Source organism: Bicyclus anynana, chromosome 10 (assembly GCF_947172395.1).
Source record: "Bicyclus anynana chromosome 10, ilBicAnyn1.1, whole genome shotgun sequence".
Classification (NCBI taxonomy): domain Eukaryota; kingdom Metazoa; phylum Arthropoda; class Insecta; order Lepidoptera; family Nymphalidae; genus Bicyclus; species Bicyclus anynana.
This window is the reverse complement of record NC_069092.1, coordinates 15,626,391-15,648,731: the sequence shown is the minus strand read 5'-3', so window position 1 is coordinate 15,648,731 and position 22,341 is coordinate 15,626,391. Positions and strand designations below refer to the sequence as shown.

The window sequence follows — 22,341 nt, the reverse complement described above, 5'->3', positions numbered from 1 at the left end:
TTATTCACGTTGGGTCATTTCACATGTAATTTTTATTCAAGGGCTTATAGTCTAGTACAACGTCACCAAATAAATTATAACATTTCGCCATGTCGCGGTAAACAAAGGGGCTAATTTTTCTACGTACAAGTTTGAGATTCGAAATTAGAATTTTTTTTCTCTTTGTCGTCACCAGGGGCGTAACATGGCGTTGGGGCTATCGGGCTGGGGTAGCATCGTTTCGTGGGACCGTAGCGTTTCTCCAAATTTGTACATATTATCTCTCACTTAGATCTCCTAACCCAACAATTGAAAAGCGAGCATTGCGCAGTTAGGAAAATCTTCCCATTGACTTGTTTTTTAATTACTTTACTCATTTACGTATTTGTTAATTTTAGGAGGCTTTTAGGTAACAAATTGACGTACTATACGTACATTCTCATACCCAACATGATCAATGGAATCTTTATTCTTCTCGAGCCACCATCAAGAAGAGGGCTTATCGTGGATTTATTCGTTAATTTGGTGAGTATAATGAGTTTTTATAAGAGCCGTTCATTCTGAGAAGAGACTCGAGCTCAGCAGTGAGCCGTATATGGGTTGATAATGATGAATTGTTTTTATCGTTTTTAAATATTGGTTCCTACGTTGGTGAGATACACGATTCACAGATACAGAACCCTAAAGAAGTACTGCCCATCCTCAAGGTCAAGACTAATTACGAAACTGTTTTGAAAAAGGATTTTTTTATTATGTACCTACAATTTTTACGAATATTGCATACCCTTGTTAAAAACCTTGTGCACACCACTGATAAGCAAAACTTATGTAGATACAAAATTTTATCAAAATCGTTTAACCCGTTTCCTAGGGTTTCCGTTTGAGGTGACATTTCAGTTTTAAATTGAATTACAGGAATTAATTGCTTTATTTATTAATAATTTATTTATTATGAGTAAATCGAATTACAGGAATAAATTAATTGTTTATATCATTTTGTTAATTTCAGGTAATAGAATATTGGACAAGGACTTTTGATAGAAAAGGCTACTTTTCAATGACAAAAGGAAAACAAACACTAATGTTTATGGTTGGTAGCGCCCTCCTCTTCTATCTTATGCGATTAGAAGCAGATAGCAATAGAAAGACACCGTTGTTATGGTAAGCGAACTATAATAGTGGCTTAATTAATATAAGTACCATAAATTACAGGTTGATTGGGCACTTTTACATGTCCCGAAGCGGGAGCGTTGAAGTTTTTTTTTTAATTTTTTTTTTGTATTTTTTTATTTTGTATTTTATTAACATTGTTAAGTAAAAAGGTTGAGAGGTTGGAAATGTTGTAAAGAATAATGTTTTAAATAGAGCAACTGTGGAATTTATTGCCGGCTCTTCTCGGCAGAACCTACCTTACGAACCGGAGCGGTTGTGGTCTCTACATATTCCTGGGCAGACTTGTAAAATAAGTTGGCAACCCTAGAGCGAGGGAACGACGCATGACGTCATCTTTTTTCGAGTGTTCAGCCGGGTCCATCGAATTATAAGACGTTGTCACGTCAATAACTATTTTTAAATCGTCGTCTGTTTATTATAAGACAAACCAAACATATTATTTAAGGGTACGAAAATTACAATCTATGACTTTTGTATTTTACCGATTTAAAAAGCGCTAGTTTTATCGCTCGATCCAATTTATGTAAATAATTTTCAGTAGCCCTGTAGCTAATGAGTGATGAAACTCAACTGCTCCACGGTAAAGGAGTCGGACTTAACACTAGAGGAAGTGAGTTCGATTCCCGCCCACTGAACTATTATCGTACTCACTCCTAACACAGTATTTATTACTAATCGGAATAGGAGTGGCAAATATTCTATAAAAAATAAAACAAAAGCCAAGGGTAGTTTCGTGGTACCTATTGAAAAAAAATCGGTTGTCTGTAAAGTCGATTTACTGACGATTGTTGAACGTGACAACGTCATAAGAAAATATTGATGGAATGGTTGCATTTTCAAAAGAAAATGTTCGTTTTTCTAAAATACTGTTTAATAATCTTCATAGACCAGTACATACTTTATCTCTTGTAAAAAAAGCTGGCAACCCTAGGGCGACGGAACGACGCATGACGTCATCTTTTTTCGAGTGTGCAGCCGGGTCCATCGAATTATAAGACGTTGTCACGTCAAAAAGATAACAGTACCAATCTACATTCAAAAAATTTAATTACATGACCTTGCAATAAACTTACCTGCATTATATCAATAGTACCGGAAGCATTACTTAATTATATCATTTTTAGGATTATAGGATTATAATTTTTACTTTCCAACAATACTGTTTCAGAGTAGGTATTTATAGATATCGTTCCGTTGTGACAAACTATATCTAAAGCAAGCTAATTCCAGCAAATCTGTTTGCGTGAAATCTGTTTTGTGAATTTTTTATCATCATCATCATCATTATAATCACCAACATTGCCAGTCGATGGACGTCCACCGCTGGGCATAGGCCTAATGGGCAAGCATCCAACTCTACCCATCGGCCCATCTACGTGTTGTGGAGTTGTGGGTCAGCCAACAGCGCGCATTTCGGACGCCAACATCCAGCTAATTTAACTCATCTAGTTTTCCAATCACTGGCGCTACTCTCAGATTTCCCGTTAGGTAGGTTATTCCAGTCCTTATTAATGTATTCATGCCTTTGACTTCTCAACATTCTGATCCACACAAACACTTGCAATATCAAAAGTACACCTTAGTGCCGTAGCTTGCCTAAGAGGGGCCTTGTATCAAAGTTAGTTGGGGGGCCCCATTAGACTAGCGCTATCTCCCGAAAAATCACTTTAGTTTTTTATTCAACTCTATCACAAAAAAATAAAATCGGTGCCAAAATGTTTGTTGTGACATACTACTTTTTTATCGAGTGTAGGAACATTGAAATAAACTAAGGAAATAACTAAATTTATAATTTTCAAAGGAGATGGTCCTAAATTGTATGGAGCCCAGGTCCAGTCATAGCGGAAATAAAAGAAAATATTTTTTTTATTACTTTAATTCTTTCGAAATAATATTCATTATCTCCCAAGAAATGCAACACTATTATGGGTAATAATGGCGGATTGATGACGTTTTCAATGCAGTAGTCGATTTGACGTTTGCTGTCAATTGTCATGTCATAATTGCTTTAAGGGCGCCATCTTGATATAGCTCAAAACCGAGTTTTTTTTATTTTATTTATTTCTTTTTATTTAGTTACATTTATTCACTTTAATAAATTTGAATAAGATCACAAGAGTGGAGATTTTTGTGAAATTTTTAGGCTTAACCCGAGAAAAAAATGATTGCTCTTTTGACTTTTGTAATTTCTAAAAAGAAACTCTATACGCAATATTTTATATATTTTTTTCGGGAAGCACCTTATACGGGATAAGGGCCCCATATCATTGATACGGCTGATACGGCGGTAGCTACGACCCTGGTATACCTTTAAGATATTCGTAGATATAGTTCGGTAGTCAGCGATAACGAGATATAGGCCAATACGTAAAGTACTGATTCGCTGTATGGACTGTTAACAACGATTTAGTATGATTTGATATCAACTCGACAACCAGTGCAAACTGGTTCTCAAGGCACGTCTATTTATAGTTAGATACTAATAAGAATCAGCAAGCCCTATCTTGTTGAGTTATTAACCGACTTCAAAAAAGGAGGAGGTTCCCAATCCGACGCGTATGTTTTGTTACCGCATAACTTCGTCATTTCTTAACCAATTTTAAAAATTCTTTTTTGTTTGGAAGAGTATACTTCCCAGGTTGGTCCCATTTAATTTACATGAAAATTTTTAATTTCGGTACTAGAGTACGGGAAAATTTGGTATTTTAATTTTAACACAAAATTACTGAACTGATTTCTATGAAAATTAAATGCTAGGACACACTAAAAACAGAAAAATAAAATCTTTTAAGAAACAAAAATTGAACCGACTTCAAAATCACAAAAATAAACTAAAAAGCGAGAAATAACATCGTATGTGCTACTTTCTGATCACTTTGAAGGCGGGGCCAACACAGTGAATATTAACTAAAGCTGATTAAATCATTAACTTATAGGATTTAAAGACAGTTCTATCCCATGGTTCTTTCAGAAACGGCTTTAATTAATACGTCACTGGCTTTGCACCGCCTTCAAAGTTATCAGAAGGTAGCACTTACGATGTTATTATTCGCTTTTTTAGTTTATTTTTGTGATTTTGAAGTCGGTTAAATTTTTTTGTTAAAAAGATTTTATTTTAGTTATTCTTGTTGAGTTTGTTATTGTATATTCTTGTACTCAAAATTTACTTTGTTGCTTCATTGGTTCAGTGCTTAGTATATTTGGCTAAAGATAATGAAGTCCAAGGTTCGAGTCCGAACGATCTAGGTTGTTAATACTGTAGATAAAAACATGATTTTCTATTTCAGGCTTTTCACTCCTGAAAAAGTACGTCGGAAAACGGAAGATTCAAAAACCGTTTGTCCACACGCAGGGCCGTGTAGACCATTTATTTTAAAGGTATTTATATTATAACATTTTAATAGAAAATCCGCCTTAGGAATGACCTTCACCTATCTGTTTATTGGATGAAAAATGTTAATTAAAATTTCGTGTGTTCGTAAAATAAATATTATTTTCTGAACACAAACTTTTATTTAGAGTAGATTGCCAAAGAAACTACTGTTAAATATGGGTTAATAAAATAGTTTGCCCAGTAGGACAAACCAAGAATTTAATGTCGTATAGAGTACAAAATAGTCATAGTTGACCAATGTCGTCCAAGAATATCGCCCTCTCCTTCATCCTCAAAAGATTTTAGGCAACCTACTCTCAATAATTAGACTTTGCAACATATTAAATTAGAAACATAAAAATGTTTTACTTAATTCCTGATTAATATGTAAATTTAATCTATACATATAAATATTATAAAGCTAAAAAATTTGTTTGTTTGCTTGAACGCGCTAATCTCAGAAACTACTGACCCGATTTGAAAAATTCTTTCAGTGTTAGATAGCCCATTTACCGAGGAAGGCTATAGGCTATATATTATCCCCGTAATCCTACTGGGACAGAAACCATACGGCTGAAGCCACGTGGCGTCAGCTAGTAAAAAATAAACTTGTAACAATTATTTTCAGGGTTTCCTAAAATACTTCGGCATAGGGTTCGGGTTCACCATGCTGCGAGTGTTGGGCCCACGGCTGGGCACGCCGTTGAAGGCGCTGTCTCAACTGAGGTGGAGGCACTTGGATATGGGGCTGTTCTTCGGCAGTTATATCGGTATTTACAGAGTACGATAATTATGTTTCATTAATTAATATTATTTTTTAAGAGTTCATTAGTTAGCTCGTTAAAAAGTCAGTGTTATTAGTGAGTAATAAATCGCGAAACAGTTTCTAATAAGTACTTGATACTTTAGCCTCATCAAAGTGACGGTTTATAGGCAATAGACATTGTAAGAGTGTCTAAATAACTTCATGAACTTAGTCTCTGTTTTTATTGTTGTCACAGAAGATCAATGATATTAAATACTGTTAGATGTGTTATTAGGTCATGAAAAATTAGGTTCAAAAAAGAAATTTTTTTACATCTCAATGTTAACAACGAACGTTATTTAAGCAAATAATACCTAAATATCGTCTACAATGTCGAGTTGTGTGTTCAGGAAGTGTAAAAACTATATAATACATAAATAAATAATGGAATTAAAGACAAAATTGTGCATGTGTGCGCTCAGTTTTGTAGCCTATTATTCTTTTTATTTAAAAAAAAAAGAATATTTGCCATATTTTTTTTATGACCAATATTCCCATTCCCCTCCAACTAGTCGGGAAAGATTGTGCTAGGAGTGGGTACGACAATAAACCAACGGGGCGGGGATTGAACCACCACCCCTTGGTGATGAGTCCAACCGCTCTTACCGTTGAGCTATTGTGGCTTTTATTCGGATCACTTTCTGCGGTCATTTTGTAGGGACGTAACCGATCTATAATATGAAACTATCATTGCAGGAAATGTATTTTTAAAACAGGTACATCTATACTAATATTATAAAGCTAAAGAGTTTGTTTGTTTGATTGATTGATTTATTGAACGCGCTAGTCTCAGGAACTAATGGTCCGATTTGAAAAATTCTTTCAGTGTTAGATAGCCCATTTATCGAGAAAGACTATAGGCTATATATTATCCCCGTATTCCTACGGAAACGGAAACCACGCGGGTGAAACCGCGCGGCGTCAGCTAGTACTTAATAAATAAAATAATCAAATCGGCCTCTGATTACTTTAAACGTTTATTACATAACTTTCAATCTAAAAAAAACTCTTTGTTAAGTAACACCACACTATTCACTACTTCGTCTTCCTTAAGTAACTAAACTTATTTCCAAATACCTCTATTCCGATACATAGCTAAACAAAATATTTCATGTATAAAAAACCATTTCATTATCCATTCCAGGCTGTGATATGTTACTTGTGCAAGACGCATGGTGCTGATTCCGCAATGTATGCATTGCCTGCGGGGTGCCTCGCTGGATTATCGTTCAACTTCAAACCATCCCTCGGGTTTGCGATAGCTTCATTGACAGGAGCTTTTAAGGTGAGATCTTGTTAAGGAAGCATTAGTGTTTGTGTGTGTGTGCATTATATAAATGTATAAAATGTATAATTGTGTACTGCAGTTTATCTATTATTATGATTTCAATACGTAATTAGTAATATCTCCTGCTTCGATGATATAAAGTGGTAAAATTATTATTAGTTATTATTTACGAGTACAAACATAAAATTGAGGAAGAAAACAAATTAATTGTTAAATACAAATTACTTTGTTACTCATATTTAGAAGATGGTGATTGACATTTTTTTAATTAAGTCATGTTACTAGAAAAATGTTGAATGGGCAAGTGGAAGGATATAAGAAGGCCAAAGAAGAGATGGTTGGGTTGTGTGAAAGAGGACATGTGTGTAAAAGGAGTGGATGATGAGTTGACGAGTAATAGAGACAAATGGAAAAGATATATCTCCGACCCCACTTAAGTGGGATAAGGGTAAGGAGATGATGACACTTTTTTTGAGGTTAATTGAGGTTTTTAAGACATTTATTTACAGTAAAACAATCATGATATCTTATTTTGTTACAGCTGTATTCAACGATACTGTACGAAAGGAAAATAATTCCTGATAATATTCCAATATCTGTGATTCTGTACTGCATCAGCCAGGGGGTACTGTTCCACGCCCGGTTCCTCCACCCCCAGGACTGTCCGGGGTACGTCGTGAAGCTCACCAATAGTGTTACCAATGGAATGTGAGTACCTACCTCATCATCATCATCAATAGCAACCCATATTTGGCGCACTGCTGAGCTTGATTCTCCTCTCAGAATGAGAGGGGTAAGGCCAATAGTCCACCACGTTGGCCCAATGCGGATGGGCAGACTTCACATGCGTAGAGAATTAAAAAAACTCTCAGGTATGCAGATCCCCCACGATGTTTTTCCTTCACCGTTTGAGACACGTGATATTTAATTTTTTAAAATGCACATAACTGAATAGTTGGAGGTGCATGCCCGGAATCGAAGGCAGCGGTCATATCCACTGGGCTATCACGGCTCTCTTTGATCTACTAATCAAATTATAGAGTAGGTAATGACTCTACCACCAGTTCTTATAGCTTAGCTATTGGTAGAAGATGCGAATTGGAAAAGACCTCCATCAATCTGTTTAACTAATGGATACAGTGTTTTATATGGAATTAATTATGTTTACAAAAACTCTTGAAAATTAAAAAATGCACAGTTTTATACAAACAGTAATTGCGTCATTGATTAAACAGATTGGTGAAGGTCGTTTCTAATTGGGATCTAATTGAGCATATTAGTTGTTATAGCGCCATCTATTGATGAGAGGACTGAAACATCTTATAAAGTCGATGCTAGTTTATCACTGAACTAAAAAAGATATGAAAAAAGTTTTTGTTCGCATAATAAATCAATCATTATTTTCTGTAAAATAATAATTCTCCCTGTATGAGAAAACACTTTTAAAATGTGTTTTCTCTTTACTGACGATGGATGGCGCCACTAGTTCTTTCAGTCGCGCTATCGATGTTACATTCGAATAGAGGTATATACGTTGTTTTTTAGTCGTTGATTTGTGAATAGGCATTATTCTAGGTATTTTTGAATTGCTTTCCCCGATATGTAATCATGGGTGTAGCATTGGAAATTAAATTAAAGTGGTAAAGAAAGTGAAAGACGTCAAGTAGTAATAGTAATGATTATTTACTTGACCTTGACGTAGACTAGTGAAGTGATCAAGTGAGTCATAGTCATACTCTACAAAGTACAAACACAAAGTACGAGTATAGTTACAGCTTACGTAATACGTATTACGTAGTTATTAAATTATGTACGTTGTGCAACTGTACTTTTTTATCTTGGATACTTGGATAGACTTGCGCTTGACTACAAGTACAATCATGCCTGATGGTGAGCAATGATGAGGTCTAAGATGAAGACGCGTTTGCCTAGAAGATGCCTATTCGTTCTTGCCTTGAAGGTGCACAAACTGTATTACAAAGAACTTATTAGTATTGCATAGTTAGTTACTAAAATATATGATTCCAGGATTAAGTATTAAATATATTATTACTTGATTTATTGATTGGTCATTTATTTGTCTCCCGACCTCTATACTGGTTCAGTCTAAGTTCAAATACAATCAATCGGTTCAGTCGTTCTAGAGACAGACAGTATAGTTTTTAAAACTAATTTTATTTGTTTTACTTTCTTTCTTGTTGGTGTCTTTCGAAGGGTTGCCATGAAGTAAGTGAGTGATGATTGAGGACATGATTCCTAGACTGTTAAATAAAAAATAAAAAAGCCATTTATTCTCAAATCTCTTCAAGTTTAATTTTTGTTAGAAAGAAAAAATATACTTAATTAATGCTAGTTGGTTAGCATGTTGTCCTGAACCCTTAAAACCTGCTACATTCCGAGACCACTATAGTTCAAACTCCTTAATTGACTACCGTATACTTACCTACTTTTAGTAGAACCTCAGTAGAACCATAGACTTACAAATTTTTCAGTCTTCCTAAAATGAAGGACGGCTGTCGCAGACTCTCTGTGTTATAAAAAGGAAATTAAGCGTCTTATTTGTACATGACAGACTCATATTATCGTGTAGTCCTACTAATATTATAAACGCGATAGTTTGCATAGATTTTTATTTGAATAAGACTCTAGATTGACATATAGGCTACTTTTCATCCCGGAAATATCCACGGTTCCCAAGGGATTTGGAAAAACTAAATTTCACGCGGACGAAGGCGCGGGCGTCCGCTACTGGTAATATAACATCATATAAAGTGTGTAATTTTCTTTTTTTACAGGGATAAAGTCATAGAGGCGAGCTTGAGGCAAATGGTCAAAAGTGTAGCTTAGGAAGATTATCAAGAAATGGAGAAACTACCTCTAAAAGAATAAACAATAATATTACATATAATAAAAATCAAAACTTTATATTATTTTAAGATATATTTATTTTTAAATGCGTATATTTCATGAATTTGTTTATATGTTTGATTGTTTATAATATCTACTACTACTGAATTTCGTAGGTTTTTTAAGGCTAAGTATTTTGGATAAATTATGGTTTTGTGTAAATTGTAATCAAGGCAACAGCTTTATTTTAAAAGACGTCGTCGGAAAAAATTGTACCGACTGAATTTCGAGTGATAGCTTTAACTATCAAATGAAAATTGTATGAAAATTCGTTTCTTTTAGCTTTTTGAATATAGTAAGTAAGTAAGTTCCAAAGTGTGAGACTAGATGGCGCCACGGGTAACTTGTATTGCGCTATCGATAATTCAACGGTAAAAGAGTCGGATTCGACCGGAAGACGATTGAATATTTTTTTTATTTTTTATATTATTAAGAGGGAAATGGGAATTTAGGTCATATTAAAAAATATATGCCAAAAATCCACGTAAGTATTTGGGTACCTACTCGAAATTTAGTATATACACCAAAAATACAGTAACAGAGTGCACAAAAATAAATAAACATAGGAACATGTTTTTTTTTTGTCTAATTTTTATTAGTTACTTTTGAAGTGATGGTAATCGTTTATTACATCATTATTTTTTTAATGATTTATTAGGTAATTAAGTGTATGAACTGTGATGTTATAAACTTGTGATCAGTCGCTAAATAATTAATGCATTAATGTTAAAACATTTTGTATTATGTATGTGACAATAAATAAAGTAATAATGTTGTTAATTTTAATTATAAATTATCATTTTAAGTATAGATAATATATTTTTGTTATTTTCATTGTGACATATTTTTATTTTATTCCAAGCTTACCTACTTCGGCTATCTCAATAAACGATTGTTACACAAGGGGTTAAAATTATCTGTAATATAATTATAATACTAGGTACTTTGAAATAATAAATAAATAAAATCGAAGATATGAATAATAAACAAAATTTTTAGCGCCCAGTGTCGAGTGTGCTACCGGCGCCGATGTATTTAAAGACATTTTTTTGTTCCGAAACTAACTTACTTACAGACGGCATTTCGGTTTTTCCAAATGTACCAAAACCGTTATCTAATTTGTAGTTACTATTAATAAAATTGCGAAAAACCGAATTATAACGATAAAAAAGTCATCTTAAGTAATCTCTGTTGTCATATTTTTTTTCCAATTTCATTTGTCTCTTACCATCTAATTACCTAATGACTTAGTAAATAGCTACGCAATGTTTTCAGTACAGTACAGTACAGACAGTTAACAGATTATTAAGATTTGGTGTCGTAAGTTATTACTTGGATAAATAATTTTAAACTATATATTATGCATTCATATATGTAAGTACGTAGGAGTTAAAGTATACAATAATTAAATAAATTATTTAGAAAGTCATTTGCTGTTTATTTTAATTTACTTTAATTAGTTGTGTGTAGCTCTTTACTGCGGTCTCATCTGATAACTTTATCTTAGATCCAAGTTATCTCAATAGACGATTGTTAGACAAAGGGCTAAAATGATATAATAATGTCGGAGGATTAGTTAATAATAGCGCTATCTTACATTAATTAGAGTAACTAATTAGTAGAAACCTAGTCGAGACATAATTATTACGATAGCAGTGCACAGTATACCTACAATATCAGTGCATGGGAAACGAGATTCTGGTATTCGTCTCGTAGAGTTTAGTATCCCAGAAATCAGTGCGTGAGATTATTTGCACTTCTTCCCTACCCTTCCTTACACTGCCCTACTCCTACCCCTACCCGTACCCTACCTCTACTCTACCCCTACCCTACCCTACCCTACAACTACCCTACCCCTACCCTATCCCTATACCATAAACCTACCCTGCCACTACCATACCCTACCCCTACCCCTACCCCTACCTTACCGCTACCCTACCTCTACCATATCCCTATACCATACCCCTACCCTACCACTACCCTACCCTAGGATTTAGGGGTTTGAAAAATAGATGTTGGCCTGGATTATTGGCCACGAGAATTTTATATAGGTATTAGATGTTTTAATACAAAGCAATTTAAATAATTTCACATGTAACACACGTCTTTATGTAACAAAACGACAATGTTGCATTTAAATATAAATACATCATTATTTTAAGGATGCGTTTAAGGCACACATTGTATAATACTTTTAAATTAAAAATAAAAATAAAATCGAAAATTTAAATATAAACAGAGTTTCCAGTGTACTACACTCGACGATGGAAGCTTATTAAGACGAAATTTTATTTATTCCGACTCTAAAATAATCATGCATACGACGTGACTGAAAAAAAAACAAATATATTTTAAAGTATTTATTTCTTTGTAAACCCCGTTTTATGTCTTCAGTGGATCATATAACTTATTTTAGTCTTCTTTCTTCACTGTGCTTCAGTGTTCTTTGTCTGTGGGTGTGATAATGTCCATACCTACTGAGTCATCAAACTCATCATCTGTTGTCTCTCTGTGAAATAAAAAAAAATTAAATTGTTTTTAGAGAATTTTCTTAATTCTCTGCGTGTGTGAAGTCTGCCAATCCGCAATGGGTCAGCGTGGTGGACTATTGGCCTAACCCCTCTCATTCTGAGATGAGACTCGTGTTCAGCAGTGAGCCGATTATGGGTTGATAATGATGATGATAATGAATCTGGAAGTACTAAGTTGGATTAACAGCATACATCATAACAACATTGCGTTGGGACGAAAGAGTAAGCGGTGTCTCAACCCCGCCGCTATTGGTCGGCAATTTCTTTTTATCTTCAAGAGATATCTCGCAACCTAGGTTTCACCCGCTTAGTTTTCTTTTTTTTTTAAAAAGAATATTTGCCATATCTTTTTTAAATATTATGACCAATATTCCTAGTGCCCTCCAATTAGTCGGGAAAGACTGTGTGCGGGGATCGAACCACCATCCCTCGGTGATGAGTACGACCACTCGTACAGTTGAGCTATTAAGGCTATTAGTTCCCCTTCTCATTGGAATACGGATATAAATAGCCTTACTTAGTGATGTAACGTTGAAATGGTTAAATATTTTGTGTTATGGTAACACAAAAAGTAGGTAAATCTCTATAAAATACTAGCAGACGCCCGCGACTCCGTCCGCGTGAAACTCGATGTAAAGTTTCAATTACCCCTTCCCAACTCTACCCCTACCCTACCCCTACGCTACCCCTACCCTAACCCCTACCCTACCTCTACCTTTTCCTGAATTTTCTTTGCTATAAACCTCACGGAGCCCGAGACCTTTCCAACGAATGCAAAACCGTGGAAATCGATTCGTGCGTTCTGGAGTTATAGTGTCAGGAAGGAAAACCCGACTTATTTTTATATAGTAGATTAGTATAGAAAAAGAATTTAAATAAGAAACACTTACCCGTAGCTCCCATGGTTAAGTCTCCCTAAACAAGTCAATTCACACATCTGTGGTGATCTGAACCTGTTTGCGTTGCCGCCGCATCCCCCATAGCTGAATTCGATGCATTTGCTTTGTTCATGAGAGAAATAGAACCTGGGGAAGTCCCCATAGCAGAAACCAGGTTTAGGTTTCAGCAAACAGGGGTGGGTTCTTACTGAAATTGGTTATAGGAATAAGTAAATAAAATAAAATTGAAAATTTTGAAAAACCCCTGTAGGTCATTAAGTTATTAATTACACTCTCGTTCAAGTCCTTAATATTCCCTTTCGGTGCTTTCATTTGAGACCCCCCCTCGAGTATATTTGCAGACATTCAGTTGTTCTTCCCCACTTTCACCTCAACCGATTTTCATCAAATATGTCTAAGAACACTCTCATATGGAGTTGAGTGTGCGTAATAATATGAGGACCGCATTCTGTAGTGCTAACATGCGACCAAGAGAAATAGATCAAACAATGGCGGTGCAACCAGAAATACTGCTATCTCTTTCATTGCGTTGGGACGAAAGAGATGGGACTGGGACTGCTCCACTGCCATTGAACGATATTTTGTCTTTCTTTTCACGTTTTGTGCTAACATGTGATCAACAAGATAATCTCGTGAAGAGAAATAGACATAGTGCAACCAGAATTAACGCTATCTCTTTTATTGCGTTGGGACGAATGAGATGGGACTGGGATTACTCTACCGCTATTGGAATACATTTTGTCTATTTCTCTTCACTTTTAGTGCTAACATGCGATCAACGTCATATCTCGGTAAGAGAAATAGACAAATTTCAAACAATGGCAACGCAACAGGAAGTACCACTATCTCTTTTATTGCGTTGGGACGAAAGAGAAGGGGCTGGAAAACTTTTGAAAAGCAAAAAATAAGTTTACTTACTGTTCTTAGAAAGGTTAGGTTTCGCTAAACAGGTCCTCTCACACTCGTCTACGGTTTCAAACTTGTTTGCATTCCCTCCGCAGCCTCCGTAGATGAAGCGAAAACATTGTTTATGTTTTTTCGAGTAGTAGTATCTATTAAAGTGACCAATGCAGGAACCAGGTTCTCGTTTGAGCAGACAGATTCCAGGAATAACTAAAATTGAACAAAAATGTTAAAAATCATTTACTAAGTCGAGTGAGGAAACCTGTCCGAGAATTTTTCATAATTCTCTACGTATGTGGAGTCTGCCAATCCGCATTTGGCTGGCGTGATAGACTATTGGCCTAACCCATCTCATTCTGAGAGGACTCGTATCGAGAATATAAGTTGATACTTAATGATAAAGTCGAGGTTAGAATTCCTTCTTGATAAAGATGTTTGAAGGTCATTGCATCCCCATAGTTCTACCTTTACACAGTAAATGTTAATAGGAAGCAATAAATTTTTTATTTACTTATTATTGAGTCCTTACTCGTACGTACAAGTTAGCCCTTGACTACAATCTCACCTATGGTAATTAATGCAATCTAAGATGAAGTTTCTACACTCGGCCTCCGTGGCGCAGTGTTATTCGCGGTGGATTTACAAAAAGGAGTTTCTGGGTTCGATCCCCGGCTAGGCCGATTGAGGTTTTCTTAATTGATCTAGGTCTGGCTGGTGGGAGGCTTCGACTAGTTACCACCCTACCGACAAAGACGTGCCGCCATCTTAGACTGCATCATCACTTAATAGGTGAGATTGTAGTCAAGCTACAGTACAATGGCGTGCACATCATAGATGCAAAAATGCAATGACTACCCCGATTACTGATTGCAAACCTATAAGGTAGGTAGGGTATTGAATAAGGAATTATCTGTTTTTTACCATTTGTACTTATAGTGCCTACCTTAGTAAAACCATTATGCACGCCATTGCTGAGTAACATGGGCTATTTTATTCCAACAATGCGGGTGAAACTGCGTGATTCTGCTATAGCTTGCCAACTTTGTTCGTAACACTCCTGATAGTCCGCGCGGGCCGAGTGTGTAGCGATGAATGAAAAACCCACGACTAATGCACCTCACTTCCCCGCACGCACGATATCACACCCGCGCAGTCTTTCCCCCCGTCACACGCATATCAATGAACTTGCCAGACTTATAGCATAAGGTCAGAGAGGTACCTTCGTTCTTTTCGCTCACGAACTGACTCTCCGACTGAACTGAAGCGATCCGCTCACCCCAGTCGAACGCCGCACAAACGCTCGCGATTACAGTCAAGTAGAATAACTGTAAGTACCCAAATACATAAATTGGATATAGAGTCCTTTTCATGAAAGAAGTCCCACGACTTAAACCTGAACTAAAATTGACAGCACCTTACACTAATGACAATAAGACTATTACCAAATGACAATGAGCATTAAGACATTAGCGCCGCGTCTGGTGGACTTCTTTCATGAATAGGACTTTACTTAATGGTATAAAATAAGTGTAAAATATAAGTGATCCATAATAGCCCAGAGGATATGACCTCTGCCTCTACTCTCTGACTATTCCGGAGGGCGTAGGTTCGAATCCGGTCCGGCGATGCTACTCCGATTTTTCAGTTGTGTAAGAGAAATTAAATATCACGTGTCTCAAACGGTCAATGAAAAAGATCGTGAGGAAACCAGAGAATTTTATTAATTCTCTACGTGTGTAAAGTCTGCCAATCCGCATTGGGCCAGTGTGGTGGACTATTGACCTAACCCCTCTCATTCTTAGAGGAGACTCGTGCTCAGCAGTGAGCCGAACATGGGTTGATAATGATGATGATAAAAATATAAATTTGTCTTTCACTCAAAGTCACTTAGCGGTAGATGGAGCGAGCTATGCTTAGAGTTTTTCTGCGTGATCAAATCAGAAATAAAGAGACAAAGTCACTGACATAGCTCAGCGAGTAGCAAAGCTGCAGTGGCAATGGGCAGGCCACATAGTTCGAAGAGCCGATAAACGTTGGGATTCCAAGGTGCTGGAATGGTGACCCCGCACCGGAAAGCGCAGTGCTGGTAGAGGTTAGGTGGACCGAGGAATTCAAGCGGGTTGCAGGGAGCCGCTGGATGCTAGGGGGTCGAGATCGTTGTGCTTGGAAGTCCATGCAAGAGGTCTATGTCAAGCAGTAAACGTTCATCGGCTGATGATGATGATGATATAAATTTGTTTACACATAATCTACAAAATTATTTAATTGTGTGTAAAAAGCCTTTATTACCACTGCAGATACAGTAAATGCCAAGCACTTCACTAAAAACATATATGGAAATTGCTATTGAGAAATAATTTTCATAAATAACTTAATATTAAACAAGAGAATTAGAATTTACTTACGATTTCCATAGTGTTTGACAAGATAGGTGGTGGTAGAAACGGTAGAGTGATAATAATTTTATAACGGAGTTCATTTGTACTTTATACAGAATTATCGAGTTATAATTATTATTAATAATTGACTAATTAAGTACTTAGGTAAAACCAAATTGGCAGATTTATTTCGATATTTATAGTTATTTTTTCCTAATAAAAATACTATCGCACTTTACTCTTTATAAAGCCCAAGTACGATAACGTTGAAGTTTACTTTATTGCAAAGATATTTTTAAATTACGTATGCGTTAGGTATTAGCACCATTATTTTACCTAATATTAAAGGGAAAAAAATATCCATTTTTTGTTCGCTAGATGGATGTAGTGATCTGTAACTCGTAAATATCCATTAATGATTTTCATATCTATGCTCATTGAATCAAGGTGACATTTCTCGCTGTTTTTTATTTGGTTTATTTAGTTTTGTTGTACAGGGTGTTCAAATTCATACCAGGCGTCTGAAATTATGAATGGTGTGTATGGTCCCGTTAACGTTGCAAACCAAAAATGTCAAAAACATGATGAGTCAAACATTATGAAAAAAATTATCTTTGAAGCAAAAATTATGAAATTGACCCATTTTTTAAACGGGTAGTGACTGGAAATGACAAATGGGTCGCACAAAAGATTGTCTATAAAAGACCATAGTTAAAGCACAGAAACGGCCAGAACCGGCCATGAGTGTTGACCCGGTCATGTTTTTCTTGCATTGCAGGACTTTCTTAGTGGTAAAAAATTGGCATCAAGAGACGACTATGCAAATCAATCTCTAGAGATTTTTACCAATAGTCAAGACTTATATGAGAAAGATATCTAAAAATGCCAACAGATTATTAAACAAAATGGCGTTTATTTGATCTAAATCGGACAATCTAAACAACGAGTTTAGAAGTCAAAAAGTACCCTATATTTTGCTTCAAGGTCCCATTTACAATTGCACCAAAATTCATCTTGATCGGTTTAGCCGTTAAAAGGTAACAGACAGACAGACAGACTTAATTTCGCATGTATAATATTAGTATAGATAGGTCTGTGAATTCGTTGTCGGTATTTTAGGTTAGCAGACGGCTCGCGGTTTCACCCGCTTTTCCGTAATCGGTTCGTTTAAAAATCGGTTCAGTAGATTCATAGTTTGCCCCCTACAACCTCACACACTTTACTCGTAGATATAAAGTATTGTAGATATTAGTAAATAATTATAGATTTAAGCGTGGTAAAAGTAAAACAAATAAATATTGAATTGTTTTTTTTTATTTCTTAGAATAGTGGATGCATTCCGTGAATTAACGATCATATTTTCTTTTCAAGCCTCTGTTCTATTTCGCTGTGTGTTGATTACGATTATTCCAAACGGAATCTCTCTGTAAATAACAAAAAAATAAATGTTAGTTAAAAAAACGAAACTGCAGTCAAACAAATGGGAACAGTGTGGATAGTGGGATTTTTCAATATTTTCTTAATGTTACTATCACGTTGACGTAAACGCAAATTTATATGGAATTGAAACAGTTGTGCAGTAGTGCCACTAGATGGATTCAATTCCTTAGAAATTTGCGTTTACGCCACTAGGCCCTCTGGTTTTTTATCCAGGTACCTATGTATCTAATTGAAAGTTTTTTTTTAATCCTATATTCCTATAAGCATTAGTGAATTGATAATAATAATAATTAGCCAATACTGGTTGTATCTATAGCTTGTATCAAGAATTTACCAACTTAGACTCATCATGAGCATCAGACTTTTTTCGTCTACCGATTTAAGCGTTTTATTTCGTATCCTATTAGTATGTAGTCTAAAATACGTCGTTGATGTTTCTATTCCTACCAGATATAATACAAATACAGAATATATAATACAGTATTATACTAAAAACAAATACGCTTACGAATCGTGGAACTGGAGCGGTCTGGTATTTTTCACAATTTCTTCTTTCACAAGTCCTTTCACATTCTTCTTTATTACTGAACCTGTTTCCGTTCCCTCCGCAGCCTCCGTACGTGAATTCGATGCATTTGTTTTGTGCGTGCGAGTAGTAGAACCTCCGGGAGAACGCATGGCAGCGACCGGGGTTAGGCTTCAGCAGACAGATGTTGGTACCTTCTGAAATTAGACATTTGAAGTGTGATATTATCCTTATGAGCCTATTTTAATGGCCTACTACAGGGCCAGGCCTACCTCCTTTTAGAGGAGGGGGTATGGAGCTTAGTTTAAGCCCGTCGCGCTGCTCGAATGCGTGTTGGCGGGTTTAGAGTGATATTATTTCTTTAACAGCCACTATCAGATGTTAATGATAAGGTCCGGGGCTGACGGTTTAACGTGCTTTCCAAGACACAAGGGTGTAACATACACCAACTATGAAGTACCTAATGTAAAAAATTTAGACACGTAAACAACGACGTATATAGATTGACAAGTTCGTTGATGACACTCCCATGATATGCGGGTGACGGGGGGAAGGACTGCGCGGGTGTGAAGACGTGCGTGCGGGGAACTGAGGTGCATCAGTCGTGGGTTTTTCTTCATCGATATACGTCCCCGGCCCGCGTGTACTAATGGGAGTGTTACGAACGAAGTTGCCAAGCTATACTGTAGTGGCATTGCAATAGTGTATCTGGTGATATTAAGGGTATAGATTATGATGGTCACATAACATTGTGGCAATTATCCGACGCTATTGCAACGCTGAAAGTAAATAACAGTGCCTTTATTATAAACAGTCCTTCAAATTATAATATACTAGCTAACGCGGCGCGGTTTCACCAGCGTGGTTCCCGTTCCCGTAAAATATATAGCCTACAGCCTTCCTCGATAAATGGGCTATCTAACACTGAAAGAATTTTTCAAATCGGACCAGTAGTTCCTGAGATTAGCGTGTTCAAGCAAACAAACACTACAGCTTTATAATATTAATATAGATTACAACAAAAACACTAACTTGTAGGTCTGTTTGAACAAGTTCTTTCACACTCTTCTATGGATTTGAAATTGTTCCCGTAATTTACACATCCTACGTAGCGTAGGGTTAAACATCGCTTACGTTTAGGCGAGTAATAGTACTTGGGTTCGGCGTGAAAGCAGTGACGCGTGCTATCATCCTGCAGACAGATTCCGGGAATTCCTAAAAATGATCGAAGTTAGCACAAACAAATAAATTAAACTACTCGTAGATAGTCAGGGATCCCTAGAACATTTTACTATAACTGTAATCTTCAATCAAGAATTTTCCTAAATAAAAAAGTTGATCGTCTCCTCGAGATGAAGCTACTCACAAAAATTAATTCGTTAATCAGTTGTAAAAATGTTCTACGGATCCCGGACTAAGATAATTTCTTAGTCCGGTAGTGAGTTTTAATTGTAGAGAGAGAGTTAGGTAAGATAGAAGTGATGAACTTTTTTTATGAGCAAACAGACTTGCGCTTGACGGAATCATGGCAGAAGTATTTTTAAATTATTTATATTTATATATTTTGAATATTAGCAATAATCCCATTCGCTTCCAACTAGTCGGAAAAACTGTGATGAAAGCAGGTACGACATTAATCAGCGGGTGGGAATCGAACTACCACCACCCCTCGGTGATGAGTCCAACCGCTTCAGCGTTGAGCTAATAAAACTCGTGATATCGTGGGACGCTAATAGAAAGAGTCCATTTTCTCTAGCCTTGAAAGTGGCAGGAAACAGACGCCGGAAGGTTATCCGCAGTTTAGCAGTTCAAATAAGGTTATTATTAAACAAGGTACCTTCTGTCTCCTCACTCTCTTCCTCCGAATGAAACGCATCGCTCCATTTGGGCAACTCTCTCCTCTCGCTCCACTCTCCTATCTCGCCCCACTCTCCACTCTCGCCCCGCTCCCCCCACTCGCCTCGCTCTCCCCTCTCGTCCCACTCGTGCTGCGCGTAAACGCAAGCTATCACAGCCAAGTAGAATAACTGTAACAATCAATGTTATTATTAAAATGAACCTATACTAATAATATAAAGCTGAAGAGTTTGTTTGATTGAACGCGCTAATCTTAGGAACTACGGTCCGATTTGAAAAATTCTTTCAGTGTTAGATAGCCCATTTATCGAGGAAGGCTATAGGCTATATTTTATTCCCGTATTCCTACGGCAACGGGAACCACGCGGGTGAAACCGCGCGGCGTCTACTAGTATTAAAATATGGATGCAATATGGTACAAAAGTATGTGGGTACTTTATTAAAAGTACCTTTAGATACACTACTCTCAACAAATTAATAGTACTTATGTCTTTTGAAATAAGCCCCCGCATTCTCATTTCACTCATTATAGTAAAAGATCCGTGTTAGAAACGACATTCACCCATCTGTTTGAAGAATGTAAAGTATTTTATATCAAATTTAGTACTTATTACGTACAACTGCAACAGATACTCTGATTTTAGGCGTAAAGTAATTGACTTTCTCAATAAATAAATAAAACTTTTACGCATGTGGTTCATGCCTTTGAAAATATAAACTTAAAGCACAAGCACAGGAGCACAAGCACAGGATACATAAAAGGCAAATGTAAAAGGCATTTTCTAGGCAAACCCGAGTCTATGCATCAATACATTAGTCTTCATCGTAGTTATGTGTTATCGCTTGCGCTTGACTACAGTCGCGATAGCTTCGATAATAAACAGGGGATTGCCATTTCTTAAAACAATTTCACAATTATTTATACGTGAATCAGAATATACTTACGGTTTTCATTGTGTTTGATGAGAAAGGTTGCTAGGTGCCGGTAAGCAATGTACTGATTGTTAACAATGGTTTCCATTTATATTAATGCTATAAACTCGTACATAAATATATAGATTATTAGTCGTATTTCCCAACTTAGGTAAAACCAAATAGTTAATTATAATAATTAACATTATTCAATTTATTTCGATATTGATAGTTAACTTTTCCAAATAAAAAAAACCGGCCAAGTGCGTGTTGGCTCACGGGTAGTGTAGGGTTCCGTTGATACCGTGGCATAACGTTTGTTGTACATTCTGTACATTAAAGATATTTTGAAATTTTTGTTGCGTGGCATTATATAATCGATAGTGAAGCTAAAAATATTTTTTTTCGATTTTTTGTCTGTCTGTCTGTCTGTCCATGTTTTTTTGTTATTCGGGTATCACGCTGAAACTACCAAATGAATTCAAATGAAACTTGCCACGGTTGAAGACCATAATACGACCATAATACATAATACGGCTATAAGATACTTTTTATTGCGAAAATCAAATGAGAAGGGGGTGAAAAAGGGGTTAAAAGTTTGTATAGAAAGTCCTTCATTTTTAGAGTTACAGTTATAAAAACTTGTTCATAAATCATGAAAAAAATACGAAATATAATGTTCTTTAAAAATTTTTAACTTTCAACCCCTAAAGTGTTGAAATAGGGTTTGAAAGTTTACATTGATTTCCACGCGGACGAAGTCGCGGCAATCCGCTAGTATAATAATATAACCAGACAGTTCTATATCAGCTAAAAGTAAAAGCAAAGCTTGACCGTGTCCGTCAGTTTATTATAATAAGTTAGCTTAAGTTACTTATTTATTTCTCAACAAAACAAAATTATAGATTTAACCGTTGTAAAAATGATACAAAATAATATTATCATTTTTTATTTCTTAGTACAGTGGTAACGTTCTGTAAACAATCATTATTTATTTTTAGGCCACTGTTCTATTTCGCTGCGTGTTTGATTATGTCTGTTTCAAAACGGTATCATTCTGTAAATAATAAAAAAACATAATTTAGTTAAAAATACAAAACTGCAGAAACAAATTAAAACTAATTTTTATACATGAATTTATACAATAGACAGTTTTTTTTAATCCCGTATGCATTGGTTAATTGATAATAATTAATTGGATAATACTGGGTTGGATTTATTGCTTGTATGAAGAATTTACCAACTCAGACATCACATGCATCGGGCTTTAAAGTCAAGGACAAATATAATGATCCTCTAAAATTTAAAATTTACTGGAACGAAACTCTTGTAGAAGAAATTCATAATTAAAGACGTCCTTCACCCATTTG

General features: G+C 35.8%; 2 protein-coding genes across 2 annotated transcripts in view; one reads left to right on the top strand and one right to left on the bottom strand.

The window, feature by feature from the left end:
* LOC112047589 (transmembrane protein 135) overlaps positions 1-10,357 on the top strand; it is a 28,073-nt gene extending 17,716 nt beyond the window's left edge. The window contains exons 4-10 of the mRNA XM_024084735.2: positions 378-504; positions 989-1,140; positions 4,440-4,530; positions 5,154-5,306; positions 6,475-6,615; positions 7,160-7,326; positions 9,414-10,357. Of these exons, the coding sequence (XP_023940503.2) occupies positions 378-504; positions 989-1,140; positions 4,440-4,530; positions 5,154-5,306; positions 6,475-6,615; positions 7,160-7,326; positions 9,414-9,465 (883 nt within the window). The 3' untranslated portion in view covers positions 9,466-10,357. The remainder of the gene's footprint in view (positions 1-377; positions 505-988; positions 1,141-4,439; positions 4,531-5,153; positions 5,307-6,474; positions 6,616-7,159; positions 7,327-9,413) is intronic.
* Positions 10,358-12,942: 2,585 nt separating this feature from the next.
* On the bottom strand, positions 12,943-21,013 carry LOC112047576 (actinia tenebrosa protease inhibitors-like). The gene is made up of 7 exons (XM_024084717.2): positions 21,005-21,013; positions 20,040-20,229; positions 19,235-19,417; positions 18,185-18,399; positions 15,078-15,183; positions 13,916-14,068; positions 12,943-13,142 (listed from the first exon to the last, which is right to left on the bottom strand). The coding sequence occupies exons 1-7, from the start codon at positions 21,011-21,013 to the stop codon at positions 12,943-12,945; spliced, it is 1,056 nt and encodes a 351-aa protein (XP_023940485.2).
* Positions 21,014-22,341: the final 1,328 nt, after the last annotated feature.

Bases quoted from the DNA above. Each gene is read 5' to 3' on its own strand.
- LOC112047576 (XM_024084717.2), bottom strand. The intron at 19,418-20,039 runs GTACCTTGTTTA...GATCATTTTTAG, and splicing joins AGAGAGTGAGGAGACAGAAG to GAATTCCCGGAATCTGTCTG. The intron at 15,184-18,184 runs GTAAGCGTATTT...GGGTACTTACAG, and splicing joins CCGCTCCAGTTCCACGATTC to TTATTCTACTTGACTGTAAT.